The sequence below is a fragment of the Nicotiana tabacum genome, chromosome 11 (genome assembly GCF_000715075.1).
Source record: "Nicotiana tabacum cultivar K326 chromosome 11, ASM71507v2, whole genome shotgun sequence".
NCBI lineage: Eukaryota > Viridiplantae > Streptophyta > Magnoliopsida > Solanales > Solanaceae > Nicotiana > Nicotiana tabacum.
The window spans coordinates 1,601,888-1,624,255 of record NC_134090.1 but is presented as its reverse complement, the minus strand read 5'-3'; the positions used below and the strand labels follow the sequence as shown (position 1 = coordinate 1,624,255).

General features: G+C 35.0%; 3 protein-coding genes and 1 long non-coding RNA gene across 4 annotated transcripts; all 4 read left to right on the top strand.

Moving 5' to 3' along the window:
- Positions 1-5,428: 5,428 nt before the first annotated feature.
- On the top strand, positions 5,429-5,934 carry LOC107816893 (cysteine proteinase inhibitor 6-like). The gene has a single exon (XM_016642641.2). The coding sequence runs from the start codon at positions 5,444-5,446 to the stop codon at positions 5,864-5,866; it is 423 nt and encodes a 140-aa protein (XP_016498127.2). The 5' UTR covers positions 5,429-5,443; the 3' UTR covers positions 5,867-5,934.
- Positions 5,935-8,325: 2,391 nt separating this feature from the next.
- Positions 8,326-9,737, top strand: LOC142166462 (cysteine proteinase inhibitor 5-like). Its single transcript, XM_075225846.1, has 2 exons — positions 8,326-8,329; positions 9,391-9,737. The coding sequence occupies exons 1-2, from the start codon at positions 8,326-8,328 to the stop codon at positions 9,735-9,737; spliced, it is 351 nt and encodes a 116-aa protein (XP_075081947.1).
- A 706-nt stretch (positions 9,738-10,443) lies between these two features.
- LOC142166461 (cysteine proteinase inhibitor 1-like) lies at positions 10,444-10,806 on the top strand. Its single transcript, XM_075225845.1, has one exon. The coding sequence runs from the start codon at positions 10,444-10,446 to the stop codon at positions 10,804-10,806; it is 363 nt and encodes a 120-aa protein (XP_075081946.1).
- Positions 10,807-11,294: 488 nt separating this feature from the next.
- LOC142166165 (uncharacterized) lies at positions 11,295-14,963 on the top strand. The gene is made up of 2 exons (XR_012696356.1): positions 11,295-11,600; positions 12,170-14,963. It is a non-coding gene; the product is annotated as an uncharacterized LOC142166165 (long non-coding RNA).
- Positions 14,964-22,368: the final 7,405 nt, after the last annotated feature.

The following is a 22,368-nucleotide window of genomic DNA, read 5'->3' as shown; positions in this document are numbered from 1 at the left end:
AACAAAAGGCAAATGGCCAGAAGTGTTACCATAGGTGTTGTGGGCCTATTGAACAACAGCAAAAACAAGTACGGGTGAGACTCCATTTTCGCTTGTTTATGGTGCATAAACTTTAATTCCAGTAGAGATAGGTGAACCAAGTATGAGATACACATTACTGAGGAAGCAAATAAGGAGGAGATGCGAGTAAATTTGGATGTATTAGAAGTAAGGAGAGAAGCAACATTAATCCGAATGGCGGCTCAAAAACAAATGATTGATCGATATTACAACAGGAAAGCTAATTTGAGATACTTCAAGATTGGGGACTTTGTCCTCAAAAAGATGTTCCGATCGACAAAAATGGCCAACGCAGGAAAGTTGAGTCCAAATTGGGAAGACCCTTATAGGGTTCGAGCTATCGTTGAAAATGGAGCATACGAGTTGGAACCATGGATGGCAAGGTACTATCATCAAACTGGAACGCAGTTCACTTGAAGAAGTACTACTTCTAGATGAGGAAAGTACCCATGGTCAGGTATCACGCAAGTTCAATTTGTTTTGTTCTTTTAAATTTTACTAACCATTTTAGATGATAGAAAAAAAAGCAAGCCCATACCAAATGATGATATTAGACCCGAAAGGCACGCAGAATACTGAATTATTCCCGGTCTAGGTTACAACCTTTCTGATGGAAAAATAGTTATGCAGTCATCATCTAAATAAATGTCTCTGAGTCCCGTTCGTATTTTCCTTTTTAGGGAATGGACCAAAAGGAAGGAGTAATCCAGTGTTCGAGATTTCATACTTCAAGACTCCAACACTGGGGGGACTATGCATGTAGAAGAAAGCAAAAGTCGCGAAAACACATCCTTCAGTTTAGCCTAAATAAAAAACCTTGAAGAAACAAACCTTTGGTATTTTTTAAAGGAGTGTGAACTCGCGAAAAGAATGCAAGATATTACATGTTCCTACGAGTTTTAGGTAAAGGCCAAAATTTAATCACGGGATAATATACCCGATTTTGTATTTACTCACGGGATAATAGACCAGATTTTATATTTTTAAATCTGCACAATAAAAGCAGTTATGAAAGTGTTGTACGAGCGATCATGAAAATAATGTATGAAATTTATTTGAAAGTTCAAAATATAAAACTTCCTCAAATTATTTCTTTTTTCATATCTACTTCATGTTTCATATATTTGACCGAATATGAAGATGAGACGTCATCTTCATCAGTGTCGTTAAGATAAAAGGGCTATCTTTTATAAAACCCCGTATTTATCAAAGTCACGGATTGTTAAGGCATTCTTAATGCAAGAAAAAGCTCAAACATCAAAAATTCAAAAAGCATAATATGTGGCAAAAGCAACCGAAACATTTATAAAAACAAAAAGGTGCTAATCTATCATTAAAATTCCAAAATTAAGCTAAGAGAAAAAACAACATACGGAAGTCCCAAATAAAAGCTGGCAAAAAATAGGAGAAAACTAAGGAGCATCATCAACGGGGGTATCATCAACGGGAGAAGAAGGATTAACTTGAGCAGAAGAGGCTTGAACATCGGCTCTACCAGGAACAAGTCCATACCCATCACCCTTGGAACCTTCATTTTCGGGTGAGGAAAAGCTTAGTCAAAATCCTCATAGTTGGATTCAATTAGAGTCTCGAGGCGAGTATTCAAAAAGGCCCAACTCATATCCAATGATAGCTTATCCTCGAGAGCCTCATAATCCTTCTCCCACTGGTCAACCTTAGCTCTCAACTCTTCTTTTCCTGCTTCTGAGGCATCAAAGGCCATCTTCAAAGGAGCGAAAGAACTTTGCAAGAATTGAATTTTATTTGCAGAGGCACGGAGATCCTCTTGAGCTTGGGTAAGCATCTGAACCAATTCTCTCGCGTAAACCTCTTTTTGATTAAGGAGTTCTTTCAAACTCCTTATCTCTTCAGTTTCCTTGGAAAGTTATTCAGCAAAAGAGGATTCCAGTATATCCTTCTCCTTCCCAACCTAACTAGAAGAGGCTTTTTCAACCGCTAGCTCGGCAGAAACCATCCTCATTTGCCGCTCCAAAGCGTTCTTATCTTCTGCAAGAACTTCCTTTTCTAGTTAAAGACCTTCGAATTGCTCCTTCCAATTGTCAACCTCGGTGTGAAATTCCATAACTTGTTGGTCCGCTTGAGAAACCCTTTTCATAAGCTCGGTACCAATCAAATTAATCTGCAAAAAAGTAAATGAAGAAGAGTTATGAATGAGGAAGAAAGAGGAACTGAAATAGAAGCTTATAGCTTTAAAGAAGAATGAACGATATCGTTTATTAAAGTCAGTGAGTTGTGGCTTTCTAATTTCTTCTTCTCCACGGGACCAATCAGTGGCTTCAACCACACGTCGACTTGACCAGATTTCCTCAGTAAGTTCCCATCTTCAGGGACATTAATTACGACTCTTTTCATCTCTCTCCTGCTACTAGAAGGTTCGGCCTATGTATGAGAAACAGCCACGGGAGTAACAACCGGAGTAACATCAGACAAAGACACTAAGGTGTTGATGGTAGACGAAGCTGGAAGGGAAACAAGAGGCAATTCTTCAGAGACAGACCCGAAATATTCTTCACCCTCAAAGCCTTGAGCAAACAATCTATCAACGGAACTTGGTGGGGGGTCAACAACATTTCATCAGAAATCACTAAAGGAACGTTCTCTGGCTCATCTATGAGTCTGAAAGGAATTGCAATGGAGGGAAGGTCATGAGAGGGGGTGCCTCATCATCAGAAACTGCGCGTCTCCTGACGCTTGGCTTTCACACCAAAGACCATTCCTTTGTTTCTTCTTCATCGTTAGAGCCATAAGCTTTGTCAGTTTTCCTTTTGGAGGAAAAAGCACTCAGAATCCGTTCCTGAGCAAGACTCACGTAAAGTCTGGTTGATTTAAACATATGCGGACTAATACCACGAATACCAAATCCTAACAAAAAGGAAATGGAAGGATGATAAATTCTTGTATAAACAAATATAAGAAAAAGAAGAACTATGAAGGTAAAACGTACCATGTGTCTTTACTTTCCAACCAAATTTTTGAGAAAGGAATTTCCAAGATCTTTTGTCCATAAGGGAAGCAGTTAACATTTATTCTACCCAATCACGGAAGTCGGTAATCTCATCAAAAACTTCCATGGTTGCTGCAAAACGGGTATGTGATTACAAGAAATTATGCAAGGTATATAGAAAAAGAAAAAGAAGAAGAAAACTTACGTGCAAAATTCTATTTTTCTGAAAAAGGCATGTTCTCTTCACCCACTACTCCACTAGTGGAAGCAACAATGAAACGGGAAAACCAGCCACGGTCTCGATCATCTTCAGAGCTAACCAGCACCCTCTTACTTTTAGCCACGAGAGAAAAGACCCCTTCACGAAATATCTTGGGGGAGTAAAGGTGAAGCAAGTGCCGAAAGGTAAAAGGGACGGAAACCAGCTCCAACAAATAACGTAGGCAAGCAACGATCCTCCATACAATGGGGCCAATCTAACCAAGACACACGTTGAAGTAATAACAAAACTCAATAATTACTAAATCAATAGGAGGCTTAAACCCCAAAGTAAAAGGGTAGGTATAAACAAAAGAGTAATCAGCATGATAAGAGGTGATTCTCTGATTGGCACCAGGGACTAAAACTGGGAAATTCGATTTCCAATGGCACTCTCGTCGAACCAAAGAAAGAAGACCGGTAGTGATCAAACTTGGATAAAGTTCAGCAAGATTGAGAGAAGCTATAAAAGAAACTTGATTTCTCATGGTTTCACGGTCAGTTACAAAAGAAAATTCTTGGGGAACAATTTCTGTAACTATAGGTTCACGCACAGGTTTATTTAAATCCTTATTCCTAGAAGAAGATCTGGGGGTTAAAGGAGCCCTAGGTTTAGAAGAAGATGGCCTAGCAGAACTACTTTGAGAAAGAGGAACCACAGTTAGATAGTGAACCGAGACTACGGAGTCTACCACCTCTCCTACTTCTAGTAGGGGCAGTAGAAGGGGGCAGTTCATCAACAATCATAAATTTGCGAGGATTTGACGTTGTCAAAGACATGATTATCCAAGGAAATACAGAGGAAAAGGATGCAGAAATACAAAAAAAGAGTAATGTAATGGATGATGAAGAAGGAAAACTCCAAAAAATCAAAAAGAACGAAGTATTTATAAGAAGATACGACTATCGTTAAAATTTGTCATTATGAAGCGTCTTAATGGAACCATCACTTCGTGACTCGCACAGCCATAGGGAAAGAACCCTAAAAGGCACTGAGAAACTGCAGAACCAATCATAAGAGGCCATGTGGCGTGGGCAATATATAGATGTGGCAAGCGACACATCGATTATGAGAAAGGCATGATGATGCTCGAGAAGTGGCGACAAGGAATTCCTGCCATAAAAACTTACCACTTCTCGATATTCAATTGAGAATATTCAGAAAGTGGGGGGGACTATCTGTATTGGTGAAAAAAGTCACGACACGTGAAACGACATTAAGCTGACGAGGCATGACAAATGAAGGGTCTAAATAGCGACAAGTGGAATTCTCAATTAACCGAACTAAGGATGCGCGGAAGGTACGGGAGAAACACCCACGGGATAACAAAGAGAAAAGAACTGAGCCTGACAGTTGTCAAAGGAAAAACAGGAACAGAAAGAATGAAGACTGCAAAGAAGTGAAGATCCACGAACCAGAAATAAATAAGGAAGAGAAATCGGGAGCGGTTATAAGGAATCTTTAGTCATAAATATACAGTTACGGTTATTTATGGTAATGGGCAATCAATACAGTTAATGCCCTTAATTAGTCCAAATTAAGTATGATAGCCGTTGCGATTGTATGCTCCTATATAAGGATGGGAATTTCATTTGTAAAAACAAGTGACGATTATTACTGAAATTCATACTATAATTCTTTGCTTACTCTCTAAATTTCCGGCCTTGATTTTGGGAAGTGTTTGCCAATTCGTTCCAAACTTTTCTTTGTTAATTATTTCCATCATTTTTTTTTATTTCTCTTAAGATTATTAAAAAAGTGAAGTAAAACTTGGTTATCAGTAACCCGTTTTCTTCAATATATTGACTTTGGCCGAAAAATTTATTTTTGGTTAAACAGATTCATGCAATAATGTCAATTCAAATGAAATAGAAAAATAATTATTACAATTGCAGCAGATCTTCCTTAATGAGTAAAATTGTAATTATATCCAAATCACATGTATGTATTATTTAAAAATAATTCCTTTTTTTCCCTCGATTACTTAGGCAGATAATTTATTGTGAATCATATACCTACCTCTAAAGTAATCAACTTATCATCTAATTACCAAAACTTACCTATGTTTTTTACCAGACTATATTTTAAATTCTCCTATAAATATATCACACACCAGTTAGTGTAAAGTACACCAATAACAAATTCTTCTCAAAAGAAAAATGGCTTTCAAAATCAATTCTTTCCTTCTTATGACTCTTTCAATTGTAGTCATTGCTTCCATCTTTTGCCATGTTTCTGCGGCAAATGACGGTCGAAAGTTATTGGATTCATCCGATCTTGTATCGAATACTCCAGCTCTGTCCCAGTTATTTGGTGATTGGCAGCCAATAAAAGATGCAAAGGACCCTAAAGTGGTGAAAGTTGGTGAATTTGCAGTAGATGCATACAACAGAATATCAAATAGTTTTCCTTTGACATTTGAGAGTGTGTTAGGGGGTCAATTTCAAGTTGTTAATGGCATTACCTATAAACTGGTTATATCCGCAAGACAAAATGTCACAACTACTAACTATTTGGCTGTTGTCAACGAGCATTCTGGGGACAATGTTAAAACACTCATTTCCTTCGAAAAGTTTGCTTAAAAATTAAATGTATAAGCATTTACATCGTATTATTTAATAAAAGCATATGTATGAATTAAAATCTCAAATTTAGCGTACTGTTTACTTATTATGTTGGCTATATTAATTATGGTTTTTTAATTTCCTGTTTGGATGAATTTCATAATTCATCTTAATATATAGTATATGTTGACGTTTTATCTTGTTCAGCTTTTAAACGAGACAACATATGTTTCGATTGCCATACTTTAATTTTGAGAGTAGTGAATTTCAGAACTTTTGATATAAGTTATTGCTAAGTTGCAACAAAAAAAAAAGAGCTTGAATTGATTAGTGACTTGCGAGTTAAGATCCACGACTCGTTTAACACAAAAATAAGAACTAAAAGAGAAAATGAATAAAAGAATAGAAAAAAATAGAAGTCAACTGTCATTTTTTCTATTTAATCTTTTGATATTCGAGCTAGATCTGCCGACTTGATTAATTCGGTTTTGAACTTGATCGACCTTTAAAGGGACTAAGGGAGTAAAGTATTCTCTAACAAAAAAAATTCAGTTTTAGATCTCAAACTCATGATCACTAATCAAGGGTGAATGAATTTTAACCATCACGCCTTTTGATCATCCACAAATTAAAGATGAATAGATATTGAAAACAATGAAAATACTAATTTATTTCCAAGTATTGCTGTATTTTCTATTACCGTGATCACATTTAGATTCTCTGAATAATGAATATTTAGTTTATACTTTGAGACTATGGACTAGGACCCTAAACTACCATCTATTTCCACGCTATATTCCTTATTACCGTGATTACATCTTTGATTTTCTAAATATATATTTTATTTTTTTACTTTGAGAGTGTGTAGAAGGGCCCTAAAGTATAATCATAGACATAAGCATTATAGTTTGATGTAAATATCGGGGAGATTTGTAGTCATACCCTATATTTGTGCCACCTTTTAATTTGTGTCCTATTTTTAAAAATTATTGGTTTGGTACCCGGTTAACAAAGCATCCGTAATAATATGATCATTATACCCTTGACAAAACATATAAAAGATGCATCATGCATAAATCACTTTACGGTTCTCCTCCATCACTCCGTCCCTCCTCAGATCTTCTCTCGCATCTGCCATAATCACGAAACCAGAAAGTTGAACCAGATTCAAATTCCAAATTCAAAATTACAAAATACATTGTAAGTATTGCAAATCATCTTCAGAATTCCAATTAGTTTTTGAAGTTTTAATTCAATCAACCCATATATTCTAATCACACTTGTATGAAGTTATAGAATAAATTTATTTCTGGATACTGTTAAATGCATGACACATAGGAATTCAATAGTTTTGTCATGAGGACAAACATGCTGATGTTTTTGGTTTGTTTGCTAGAACATGATACTAAACAAGCTGAGTTTTTACATAATTTGCTAAATCTTCACACCAAAACGCTGAAGTCATTGTCTTGTAGTATAAACAAGCTAAAAAATTTTAGTTCATTTGCTAATACTTCAACACTAAAATATGCTAAAGTTTTGTCCTGGATTCAATAGTTTTGTCATGAGCTTTTTCGGAAATTTCAGCAGAAGATGTTGAAGTTGTTTAGTTCATTTGTAAGAACTTTAGGACAAACCTGCTGAAATTTTTCTCCTGCACTATGTAATTTCCTAGTGAATTTAACTAGCTCAGTTTTTACATAATTTGCTAAACCTTCACATCAAAACGCTGAAATCTTTATCTTGCAGTATAAACAAGCTAAAATTTTTAGTTCGTTTGCTAATACTTTAGCACTAAAATATGCTGAAGTTTTGTCCTGAATTCAATAGTTTTGTCATGAGCTTTTTGTGAAACTTCAGCAGAAGATGCTGAAGTTATTTAGTTCATTTGTAAGAACTTTAGGACAAACCTGCTGAAGTTTTCCTCCTGCACTATGTAATTTTCTAGTGAATTTAACTAGCTGAGTTTTTACATAATTTGCTAAACCTTCACACCAAAACGCTGAAATCTTTGTCTTGCAGTATAAACAAGCTGAAGTTTTTTAGTTCATTTGCTAATACTATAGCATTAAATATGCTGAACTTTTGTCCTGGATTCAATAGTTTTGTCATGAGCTTTTTCAGAAATTTCAGCAGAAGATGCTGAAGTTGTTTAGTTCATTTGTAAAAACTTCAGGACAAACCTGCTGAAGTTTTCCTCCTGCACTATGTAATTTTCTCCTGCATGCTGAAGTTAAATTTAGTTCATGCTTAAATTTTGTCCTACATTAAACAACTTTTTCATGAGCTTTTTTTCGAAAACTTCAGTATAAACAAGCTGAAGTATTCTAGTACATTTGCTAAAACTTCAGCTTAAACGTGCTGAAGAACGGGAGAAGAGAGACAGAGACAGTAGAATGGCGTATACTTGGAGAGAAAGTAGTCTTTTAATAAAGAAGGGCAAAATCGTCTTTTTAAAAAGTTTTTAACAAAAAAAAATGGGTACGGATGCAAACAGAAAAATAAAGCGGGTACAGGTTAAAAAGGGGCGACCAAATAGGGCTCCCCATACAATTTTTACTAAATATTAGGTGCAAATAAGTATGGAAAAACGTAAAGACACCCTTTGACTTCTTGGTGAGTTTATTTCTTTATATTTTGACCCCCCTCAATGAAATTCCTGGCTCCACCGCTATAAGAGATAATTAAGTATACCGAGGATATGACCCACGATAGCAAGGTGTGGAGGTCGAGGATTAGGGTTGTAGGTTGACAGATAATAGTGTGTTCCTCCTAGGCTGGCCATTAGTACGAGGACTATTTTTGTAATTTCCTATTTATGTTTCTTTATTATTACATGCTATGGCATTCACGCATGTTACATTATTGCTATTATTCTTTGCTACTTGATTATTTTATCTTCACTATTTTTTGAGCCGACGGTCTATCAGAAACAACCTCTTTATCTCTGTTAGGTATAGGTAAGGTCTGTGTACACACTACCCTTCACATACCTCGTTTATGGGATCAAACTGGATTTGTTTTTGTTGTTGTTTGTTTTCTCCATCTACGACCTACTACCCTAGTGAGGTTAGATTAAATTCTCTAATTCACTTTTTCATTTCTTATTTTTCCACGTTTTGAAAAAAAAAAAAGTAGCCACCTTGGTGGCTTTTTATAATTAAAAAATATGCAATGTTAATGAGGATTCATGCAATAATGTCAATTCAAATGAAATAGAAATCTTTTTATTAGAATTGCAACAAATCTTCCTTAAGTAGTAAAATTGTAATTATTTTAAAACCACTACTTGAAACAAATCATTTTTCCTAGACTAATTAGGTAATTAATTTATTTCGAATCATATACACATCGTAATCTAATCACCTCTAAAGTAATAAACTAATCATCTTACCTATTTTTGCCTATGCTTGCTTTCAAATTCTCCTATATATAAGTCTATCACCATTAGTGTTAAGCACTCCACTAGCAAATTATTTTTCTTAAAAGAAAAATGGCTTTCAAATTCAATTCTTTTCTTTTTGTGATTCTCTCAATTGTAGTAGTTGCTTCCACCTTCTCCTATGTTTCAGCTCGCGTACCGAATACTCTAGCTCCGTCCCCGTCAACAGATGATTGGCAACCCATAAAAGATCTAAAGGATTCTAAAGTGATAGACATTGCAAATTTTGCAGTAAAAGCGTACAACGATAAAATAGAAGGTTCTGATTTGAAGTTTAGGAAAGTGTTGGAGGGAAAATTTCAATTAGTTGCTAATGGCATTACTTATCAATTGGTTATTGCCACCACGGAAGAAGATATTGATGATGAGGATTTAGCGGTTGTTTTTGAAAATTCTAAGGACAATGTTAGAAAACTCATTTCTTTTGAAAGTTTGCGCAACAACTAAGTATTATAAGCATCTACAACCCATTGTTTAAAGAATGAAATAGCTCAAATTTAATGTTTCGTTTAGTATTGGTTATTCTGTTGGCAATATTAGTTATGGATTTTTCTTTTTCTTTTTCTTTTTTGAAGAATCTCATAAATCGTCTTCAACGTATGGACATTTTATCTTGTTCAACTTTTAAACGAACAACATATATTTCAATTGCATTATTTTTAATTTGACAATGATGAATTCAGATCTTTTATATGAGCGATTGCTAATTGCAACCAAAAAAGAGCTTTAATTAGTCACTTATGAATTTGTAGCGACTTTAAGATCGCTCCAAGTACTACCGTTACTAAATATTATTTGTAGCGCAGTAACCAATGATAGAAACAGGAAAGTAAATACATGAATAAATTAAAAAAATTCAATATCCAATTATATATATAAAAAGAAAGTTTTAACTTAATATACACAGCTGAACCTCTTCCGTACACCTAACCCAGGCCCTTGCCCATAACAGGAATTTAGAACTTTCGTGAAAGTGAACTGCAAATATTGGAAATCAAGTCACATGACAACTGTCGGTTCCCCACGTACCTACCACCTAATTCCTTTAAATAAGTGCACCCATTAAACTCTTTTAAAAATAACCATTTTCCTCAGTATTTTCATTCTCAAAATCCTCGCAATACAAAAAGAAAAAGAAAAAGAAAAAGAAAAAATGACCATCAAATTGACCTCTATTTTCTCCGTGACTCTCTCAATCTTGTTAATTTCTTCCTTTTTCTTCCAAATCTCCGCCGCGTTGGGCGGCGCAGCAGGTAGTTGGAAGCCTTTAACTGACGTAAATGCCCCTGATGTGGTGGCGATCGGGCAGTTTGCGGTGAATGAGCAAAACAAAGCGGCAGGGACAAAATTGGAATTTCAAAGTATCGCGAAAGGAGAAACTCAAGTCGTTGCCGGCACAAATTATCGACTTATTATCAACGCCAAGGACGGCGGTTCTGTTCATAAATATTTGGCTGTTGTTTGGGATAAGCCTTGGGAGAAAGTTAAGAAGCTTACTTCTTTCAAAGAAATGTAAGGTGCGTTCATTATAAGCGCGATCTTATTATTAATACGAGTATATATTTTAATGTCTTTTTTTGTATTTCTATATAGTTGAAATATGTTTAGTAACTCGTCCTAGATCCGCCTGTCCTTGATTAATGAAGGAAAAAAAAATGAGAAAATGTGATGCTGGTGTATGTAGGGTTAGTTGTTTCTTTATGTGTAATATTTGAAGACTTGTAATAAAAGTAAAGATATGGTGTTTGTTTTATTGTATGTGACGTGATTTATGGTTTACATTACTAATGTTGGACGACGGATTTGCTTCTTTGGTCCTTTGCCTTTGAAATTGTTGATCTAAGGTCGTTTTGGACAAAATATTCGATTTGGAGTATATTTTACTAGATCGACATTTGAGTCACTTGAACGTTATTATTGACTTGTCAAAGACTCAATAATATATATATATTCTATTTCTACTTATTTAGAAGCGGGAGTTGAGGTGCTTTTCGTCGTCCTCAGGGTTATTTTGGGAATTCGCAATGGTTCTGCTGAAGAATATCAACAGCTGCATTGGAGTTGGCAAACTGTTTGTTATGCCCTTATAGTTTTACGATTTTACCTTTGTCTCACTTTGTGTAAATAACTCTAAAATCAAGGACAAAATTAGACTTGAAAATGCGGCAGTGCAATGGGACCCACAACATTTACGCAAGCAGACACCTGTCATCATTTTTGATAATACGAAAGCGTAACAAAATCCTAGGCTTTCAGTCTTTTCTCTTATCTCCTCCGCCTGAAGCTCTCTTTCTCCGGTGGAATCTACATGTGAGTTCACTCTTTCCCTCTCACTAGAGCTCTCTGTTTGTTAGGTCTGTGGTTGATTAGGAATGCCTGGGCTGCAAATTTGAGTATTTTAATCTTTCTTTGGGTATCTTTTTGGTTTGTTGATTTCCTTTAGAAAAAGTTTGTGTTTGTTTCGATATTTCATTTTTTAGCACCGGGAACAACTACAGTTCCCAGGTTTCTCGTCGAATTAAAGTGTTTACTTTGGATTTCTTCTCGGCTTCTCGCTATAGGGACTGTGTGGTCACATAAAATTCAATTAGTGCATATGAGCCATTAGAATGAGTGTTACCACTCGCTTTGCATGGTGGAGTGTGGAACCTAAAATTTATTTAATAGCGCCCCATTCAATAAAACTTAACAGAGAGCATGTAAATTTTAAATATCTATTTGGGTTAGGAAGAGTAATAAGGCCTAAATAAGTGACATATTTGACGTGTCTATCCATTATTTTTAGTTGTTATTTTGTTTGAAGCTTGGTCAAGGAGCTGTTTTAGCTTGGTCATTAGAGTATTTCGAAGAAGAAATAATGCTTCGTAATCTATTTTTAGCATTTCCAGGGGTTCAGGTCTTATCCTCAACTGGAATAGAAGTTTATGTTTCCTTCACTCTGACTTCAATGAACAATCTGAAGGTAACTTTTATCGTATTTTGGATTCGGTTTTTACTCTGCATTGTAGTGATTACGTACTTGGGTGTGGCTATATATGGTTTTGAAAGCTGTTGCCAAAAGAACTGACAATAGAGCACAATAGGGAGGCATAATGAAGCCTAGCAATGCTTTATTTCTTTTAAAGAAACTAACAACATGAATTAGCTAAGTAATGGTCTATGCTTCAGAGGAAATATAGAAACATCATGGTACACTGTAAGCAAAAAGATTCAAAAGGATGTAAGTAATAAAACGAAATTTATGGTGAAAAAAGAAAAGCAAATGTAAATGAAAATTAGACCTATTCAATCACATGAAATTTAGAACTAGGATGAAGAAAGTATTTTCTCATATCTAGTTGACTTGTAAAAGCAAAGGAAGTTAAGCATTCACTAATCTAATTGATAAAGAGGATAAACGATATTATCTCTGTTCTAGCGGCTGTATTGATGTTGCTAATAGGAGGTTGCCGTAGTTAAAATTCCCAGAAATTTGTGCATTTGTTATTTTTTGAAATTCAGAACTTGGTAGTTAAACGGTTGACACGGATATGAGAGGGAGCAGAGCATAATTTCCTTCTTTATCCATCTGCAAGAACATAATAATACAGACGAACCAGTCTTCAATTTTCTTAAACATGCTCTTGGTTAATTGCAAGGAAGTTAGATTTGTCACGTTATTATGTTGGTAAGATTTGGCTGAGGGTTTCACAAACAATTAGTTTTGTCCATTAACTATGGTCCTGCAGTTGCCACCCTATATCTATAGATAGAACGCTGGTTGTAACATAGATGACTGCACTTCAAAATGATCAATAATTTCAGCAACTACGCTCATCTACATTCTTACTCAAGCCTACAACAAAGAGCTTTCTGGTTCAGAATTTGATTATAGAAAGGTATATCTAATAATTATAATTCCCTCATTTTCCATGGGATTGCCTGGATGAGTGTGAGAATTGATTAATGAACTATCAATTTGTTATCAAAGAGGAGAATGTTGGAGTGATTTCATTCCCAAGCATTCAATGTCTAAAGCAGCGGAGTTCGCTTTGATATGAAGGCTACAAAGTAATTAAACAAAGCAGTCTAAATGCAAGTAAAGATGCTTCCAAGAGACAATTTCTGTTAGGGGATAAATATATCAATATCAGTTCACCTTTAATTATGGTTGCATGTGTTGCTTATAGCAACTGATACAATAATATCAATTGTTCTTTTTATTTTGTCGGTACTCTTTCTGGTAATATATAACAAATAAAGATGGATTGAATAATTCCTATTTCATGAAACATCTCCAGAACTATAATATTGTAATAGCTCATAGATTTTGAGAAGGCGTTACTTGAGGCAAATTGTTCTCATATATGATCCTCATCAATATAGTATGTGGTTCTAAGAGGGTTACACTGTGTAATAGCATCTTGTTTTTGAAAAGAATTCAGATATACTATAAAATAAACTTTCCCACTTGAGTATATTGTTGTCCATTGTTCAACTGAAAAAGTTTAAGGTGGATTTTGGGCCATTATTGGAAAATAAATATTTGAGAAGTTATTTGCAAGAGTTTTTTAATGAATGTTCTTTAGTTCATTAGCAACCAATTGTATTAGTAGTGGATTCGTAGGTTGTTTGTTGGTGATGAGTCAGTTATTTTCTCTTGGTACTTTTTATTCTTTGTTTATTCAGTGACAATATATGTTTATGTGTTATGTATCTACGAAAGTCTCTAGGTATGCTGCACTTATAGTGAAACAAACCATATTGATGAAGATCACCCAATTACAATGCATGCATGTTATGGTAGCTAAGAAACAGTGCTACTTTGTTAAACTCTTAAAACACTAAAATAATTAGCTACAAAATTAAGCATGTAAAAAGCCAAATTGACCATGGTGAGTGCTTTTTGGCTTTACTTGTTTTCCGGTAAAGAGAGTTACATTTATTAGACTGGTCTATAACATCTAGGATTTGTTTGTTTTTGGTTGTAAATCCTGCTATTGATAGTCTTAAGAATTCGATATTTGACTTACAAGAAGAAACATGTCTCTATGAATACGTATCTGTGATTGTAGTTTAAGTTTGCTTTGTAATTTCAGTTTGCTCGGATTATTTTTGATGAGGGGAACTAAAAGGATATTTGGCGGGAATTTGATATGTAACACATATTATTCTTTTCATTCAATCAAAAGTATTAGAAACAACTTCTCTATCCTCACAAGGTAGGGGAAGATATGCGTAATCCTTCCCAGTGTGAGATAATACATCAAAAGTATTACTTATCCACCTTCGGCTTGGGCCCGGGCTCAGCACGGGCTGGCTTATGTGGCTCATAAGTAGTATATATATATATATATATATAGAAGAAAGCAGAAGCCCTGCCTGCCGACGGAGGGCAATTCTGACATTTTCATGTGCAACTGTGCTCTAATTCTGTGGTGCTAAATTGCTTTGTATATTGTACATTTACTTATCTGGACAAACTAACCATAAAATTGCTGAACCACTGGGTCCCAGTCTACTTTTGTAGCTGACACATTTGCAGCCTTTTAGCTACTCTCTGACTATGTGGACTTCCTTTACAGTAACTTTAACAGTATAGTTACTTGTGTCTATTACTATTATGAACTGGTCAAAGACATGCGTTGGATGATCTGTTTATATAAGTTGTAATTATTATTGGAAAATTATCCATGAGACGTTCTTTATTTTTTTTCTGTGTGCAATTAATAATGATGTTTAGGAATAGTATACAAGTAGCTAGCTTATGACACATTACTAGACTTCTGAATATCTAGGAGTTTGCTCTAATTCAAGTTCATTTTTCTTTTTGTTTTTGCAAGATTTGGAAAAAATATTCAGAATTTGTTTTTCAACCATTGCTCATTAATAACTAGAGAAAAGTTTTTCAGCACTGAGGATTTGACTGGTTAATTTTTAGTATACTGTATTTTCAAACTTCGCTCATGGTGCACCATTTCGGGATGGGAAAATCGAGTAAACTTCAAGCATATGAAAACCGGGAAGTTGCATGAAAATTGATTGTTTTAGTGATTTAAAGAATAAAAAGGAAAGTTACGTAAGTAGAGATAGAAAGAAAAGAAATATTTAAGAAAAAAAATAAACAAAAATTTTGGTTGGGGGATGTGATCCCTTGACCTTAGGCCGGTGGAAATAAGAAGCCAAAACCAGTAAAGCACTTCACCTCTTTTGACCATGGGTTCCATTAAATATGTATATGTAATTTTGCCAAATTATGTACATCATATATATACTTTAACCTGAGGACCACGGGTTCAAGTGAACCGCATTTTATACCGTGGATCCGCCCCTTAGCGGATATCGTTGAACTCACCACCAAACGAATTGCCCCAAGTCAAACTTTGAATCTCTTGGAAACAAAGTTAAAATTTCACGAACTAAGTGTCTTTTATGCTTGTGTGGTTTTTGAAGAGGAAGAAGGAAGTTTTTGTTTTCTCTTTCTTCTGGGAGAAGAAGAAAACTCAACGTGATTCATGTAAAAGAGAAGTTAACCCTCGTTAAAAAAACGGATTAACCCCATCACTATTTAACTGTGTATGGTGGTTTATTTTGAGTAACTTTCTTTTACCTTATCTCTTTTAGATGGGTCGGGTCAGCCCACATGAAGCGACCCAAGATCCAACTTCGCTCATGGTGGGCTATACCCAAACCAATTTTATGTCAATAACACACGTAATTCATACAGACAAATAGTTCGTGCGACCTGCGAGCATTAAGAGCTATAGTGTTTCAAACTCATTAAAGTTGTACTAAAACTCCATGTAGAAATCCAATCACATATGGAAAGGATGCATTACCAACATAAGGATCTTATTACTCTCAATACCTCAGACGTCATTCGCTACTCCAGTAGTAGTTATTTGATCCCTCGTCCTTGGAAGAGGTGAACTCGAGTTCAAATATAACATTGTACCCACAATTACACTCAATACCCTCATGTTAAGTGTAATGGTCGACCTGTGAATACAAGCTATTACTAATTTTAGTTGTCTTCCCTTTCCACTCGAATCTATTCATTCCAGATCAACTGCTTTCCTAGACATGCACTGCATTGCCGAATCGCTCATGGCTATTAGTGACATGCTAAAGTAGCAATATCGATTGACACTTTAAGATACAGTAAAAGGTCAAAGGGTATTCCAATAAAAGTTAATATAACTTTTCGGGATCTCACATAATGAAAAAGCATGGATCCATTATTCTATTATCCCATTGGTCGCTAGCACATGTGGTATGAAACACATGCTATGGTGTTCTCACCTTATATTGGCACGCATGTTTCATTATTTTATTCATTCAACACCGTACAGATCTTGATCTAGACACCTCTAGATGTCTAACCCGAGTTTCTCACTTCAATAATCCTCAACTCCAATTTCTTAGAGAAACTAGTATCTGGCTTACAAAACAAGTCATTAAGGATTATGAAATCCATAAGTCTGAACTCTAGTCAAGACTGATCATTCTATTCAAAAATATATATGACCTTGCACTAATCAAGGTTCTAATAGATCTTATCTCTGCACGTTCCTCGACGTCAGAGATGATCGCTCATGTGAGAGAGTCGATCTCGCAACTTGTCCGACACACTTATATCCTTCAAAAGGGTATCAGCATATGCATACATAATATCAATACAATCTCAATAATAATACATTGATGAGTATACAATAACCAAAATATTTTGCAATACATAAATACTAACATATCTTTCGCAAACCTAGAGCCAGAATATTTTTCTCAAATATGTCTCTAGATATTGCTTTTGTAAGAGGATCATGTATCATTTTTGCGTAGGTATGTAACGTAATGTTATTTATTTACTTGCCATGATGTCTCTTATATCTATATACTCTCTGAAGAGTAAATCAATTTCACTATAACATAGTGAATAATCTACAATTCTCTTTAGGTATTGAAAAATTCTTATCATTTCTTTTTAATGATCTCTTCAAGAATTGGATTTATAGCTTCTAACCAGACTTACGGCATAACAAATGTCTGGGCGAGTACACATCATAGCATACATCAAGCTCCCTATATCACTTGAATACAGAACTCGAGTCATGTCTTCCTTTTCATTTTCAATCTTGGGACACATTTCAAGGCTTAAAGTTTCACCTCTCACTATAGGAGTATCCATGAATTTACAACTATTCATGCGAAAATGCTCCAAAATATTCTTTATATAAGTTTCTTGAGATAGACTCAATAACTTTTTAGAATGGTCTCTTTGGATCTTAACTCCAAGGATATAATGTGCCTCACCCATATTTTTCATGTCAAATGACTTTGAAAGCCATGACTTGATAGTTTTCAAATGACCAAATACATAGACAATCACCTAAAGTTCTCACACTTTTTTACTTAAATACCTCAACTAAGGTTGTTTCCTATTGAACACCTAATGTTAGTGGGAAGTGTGTTTATTGAACATAAATGAGTAGCATGGCGCAGTGAGTGTATTCCACTCCTTTTCGGCGCGTGAAAGGCCTCTGAAATGGATTAGTCGTTTCTTCTTTTTTTTTTCTTTTTCTCTGTTTCCCGTTGTTACTCTATTTTCTGTTTTTTGTCTTTCTTGTTTCCGATTAGCGCGTGGAAGGTCGGGTGTTTATTGAACACAAATGAGTGGCATGGCGCAAGAAACAAATTTTGATCATTATTCAATGAAATCCATTTTCAAAAGACCCATTTACATTTTACAGTACCCATAAAAGAAAACCAAATAAATTTACACCCAATAATTCATATAAAGAAAGAAACTAAAATTTCAAGAACAGATTATCCACTTCTTCTATCAGTATTTTGAAGATGGGTTTCGATTAGAGCCTTAAAAATAATGAATTCTTGTGATGTCAAACACAAAAATTTGGAGTGTTTTGTTTTCTACCATTAAAGGATTAAGAAAGATGTTTGTTGTCAAATCTTTTTATCAGAAATCAGCCAGCTTCGCCGGATGTTAATTCTTTTTCGAAAATCCACCATCAACTAAGTGGGTTTCTTTGAACTCTTGTTCGATTTTAATTAGAATGCTTTTATTCTGTATTTCTTTCAAGCAAAAGCATTCTCATGTACTGTTATGGCACTCTGTATTTTCTTATATTAGATTCTCTAGTTTCCCAACTTACTAGGTTCTACTTTCTATTCTATCATTTGTTTACTTTGGCTTCTCAGTACGTTGAATGTGGGGAGGGGAGAGAAGATGAAGGAACGGGCAGGGGGTGCGAAAATAGATTTTTTTTTGGGTCAACAACAATTTTTCAATAATTACTTAGGCATAAAAGCCACATGTCTCTGTTACCTTCGTCATTTGCCACGCCATCAACAAGTGAGCTACATACATTTTATTGTTTTGACTAATTGTTTGAGAAGGGTTCAATAGACACACTACCTACTAACATTAGGTGTTTAATAGGAAACAACCTTAGTTTAGATGTCTAAGTGAAAAAGCATGACAACTTTAGGTGGCTGTCTATGTATTTGGCCTTTTCAAATACTCTAAATTATTTCCGGCCAATAAAATATCGTTCACGTAAAGAGAAAGAATTACAAATATACCATTGGACTTCTTCACATAAATGCAATGGTCTTCATTGATCATGGTGAAATTATATAAACCGTCTCACCTTCTTGTAAAATCTCAAATACCATTGCCTTGAAGATTGATTCAGGCCATAAATAGATCTTTTCAATTTACAGACCTTCTTTTCTTAGCCTTTAACGATGAAGCCTACAGGTTGTTCCATGTAGATTTTCTCGTTTAGTTCTCCATTGAGAAAAGCTGTCTTCACGTCCATTTGGTGTAATTCCAAATCCAAACTTGCAACAATAGCCAAAAGTAAGCGAATTGAGGTAAACTCCACAACTGGTGAAAATATTTCTTCATAATCTACTCCAACTTCTTGAGTGAAGCCTTTTGCCACTAATCGTGCCTTGTATCTTTCTATTGACCCATCCGCTTTGTGTTTAACATTAAGAGCCCATTTGTTCCCAATGGCTCTACGCCCAGGCGGAAGGTTAACTAGATCCCAGACTTTGTTGGTTTTCATTGACTCTAATTCTTCTTTCATTGTTTTCATCCACTCATCTTTTTTAGGGCTTGATAAAGCCTCAGTCGCATAGTTTGGCTCATCCATTTCTATGGGAGACATCAAGAAAACGTAATTTTCAATCTCATAAGTACGTTTGAGTATATTTTTTCTAGTACTCTTTCGTAGTTGAAATTCAGATTCGTCAGAAGGATTTTTGGGATTGGGAACTCCCACTCCCACTTGTATCAAGAACAAGATCCTGATTAATTTGATTATCAACTGTGTCAGAAGACACTTGCTGGCTATATGAGTTCAACATTTCATAAAGAGTCTCTCCATTCCTTACCTCGCCCTTCTTTAGAAAATTATTTTTCAAAAATGTGACATATCGTGATTCAATCCCAGTAACACTTCCATCCTCGAATTCACCAATGAACACATACCATTTGTAGTGTTCTGAATATCTTATGAAGATACATTTCTTGCCTTTTGGACCTAATTTTTCAAACGTGCTAAAAGAATCTTTTACATACGCAGCACAACCCCAAGGTCATAAATTATTTAAGTTTGATTTATGACTATTCCATAGTTCATAAGGGGTGGAAGAAACTGATTTAGAAGGCATTTTGTTCAATATGTAGGCTGCAGTCAATAACGCATCTTCCCAAAAGGAGATATGTAAATTTGTCTACGCCATCATAGACCTTATCATGTCCAACAGTGTTATATTTCTCCTTTCTGCCACACCATTATTTTGAGGTGTGTAAGGAATAGTTAACTGTCTGGTGATGCCTTTTTCATTACACAATTCTTCAAACTGATTTGATAGATATTCACGCCCTCTATCGGTTCTTAAGGTCTTAATCCTTTTATCTAATTGATTCTCAACTTCATTCAAATATTTCTTAAAGCATTCTAGTGCTTCAGATTTATGAGATATCAAATAGACATAACCGAAGCGCGTAAAATCGTCAATAAACGTAATGAAATATAAAGCACCAGACCTATCCCTCACATTCATTGGACTACAGATATCAAAATGGATTAATTACAATGAAAAATCAGCTCTTTTAGCCTTTCCAAATGGTTTACGTGTAATCTTTCCGGCAAGATAATTTTCACATGTTGCCATTTCAATTTTAGAGAAAGAACCTAAATGTCCTTCCTTGGCCAATCTATTCATTCGATCTTGCCCCTATGTGACCTAATCTTGTACGTCATGTAATAAAGTCAACATCATTGTTACTAGAATAGCATGGCAAAACACAACAGTCAACATAGTAGTTATAAATAAAATAATTACTATTTAACACAAAGAAACTATCATGTGTGTCCAAAACCATAGAAAACATTCTCTAGAGTACTCTTCACAATATCTGCTGAAACGAAATCTATACAAGAAGAACAAGTACCAATAATTATAGTACTTCATCTCACTTTTATCTTTCTTCTATGTCGTTTTCCTTCTTAGAATTTGGCAGGTTACTTTTCTTGGAGGATTCATCTTCGGTCTCCTTGCCTTTTCCGCTTTTGTTTTTAATTATTCATATGCTTAAAGATTTAAAGCTTTTTACCACATGATTCTGTTACATAGGCACTAGGTATAGCTTTAGCAGCATCAAGTCGCTCATCTTCAAGCTTCACAAAGGCGGATAATATCAGCAAAGGTTTTGATATTATTATTGGAGGTTATATTAACCTTTAAAAGTTTCCAACTATTGGGAAAAAGACCGCATCACTCCCTGAACTTGCTGCTCATGACAGAGAATATGACTAACATTTTTTAAGTTGAGCAATCATTTCTGGATCTGTACTGTGCTGGACAGTATTACCCTCCTTAGGGTGACTCATAACATGGTTTATACCTTTCAGAGTATCTTGCTCTTCCAGTACATACCACATCTTACGGCTCCATATATTATAAGTTGCCATTCAATTTATCACCCTAATTCATATCAACAATTATATATTTTGAAGCCATAGTCTGTTATACTTATAAGAGACAATCATGCAAGTATCACTCATCAATTATGCACGTGATATACACACTCAAGCAAATCAATTCCCATAATGACTTCGCATCTAGTGTAGAATCGAAAAGTCACGTAGTTTCCAATTATCATTGACATTACCAAACGTTTAATCAAAAGTGAAAATTACTTATTAGTGTGTAAAAAACCATATTTGTGACTAAGATCACATAGATTCTTTAAGTCTCATCCTCTTACAACAGTCTGGTATGCAAACCAATGAGCAGAAAATATAATAGAATAGACAAAATATTTGTTCATAAAAGAATTTATAAATATTTGCCTGCATTTACATGTCATTGTCCTTATTACGCCGGTGATGAGAATTTACAACACTATTAGCCAAAGTCTTAGCCAGCTTGTCTATAGGAGAAGGTTGATAAAATCGAGGCTTAGGACATGTCTTCAGAAGCCATGATCTCTTAATTTTAGCTTCAACATCCTTTTTCTCCCACCCAGCTTCAAGCGCTTAAGTGTATACCCAAAGGTTCTCATTTGGACCAAAATTATGATAAATACTAGCCAATACATCGCCCCAATGACTTGAAATAGAATCCATCAATATAGCTAAAGCTCTCCATGTATTGACTAATATATGATAAGAGAAAAATTCTGCTAGTTTCAACCCAAAAAGGTGAAGATGAATCTTCTTCCTTCCCTATGCCGAGTTCTATCATCCCTAAAGATGTTTTGTATTGAACTCGGAACGTCATTCATGATGACTTCAGAATCTGAATCTGAATCGTTACTGAAACAAGTCCTTCGACGATGCACTCTTCCACGTTGTCTCATTGCTCGACTTTCAGTACCACTCCCATTTAACGTACTTCGAGCTTGTTCCCATTCAGCCATTTCTAGAATGGGAACAAGAAAACAATTCGAATGATTTTTCATAATCATTCTATATGATAACATATGTCATAATCACTTGTAAAAGAGAAATTAAGTTTAACGGTCATTTAGTTATTTAGAAATAAATATTCAACCCTCAATGAC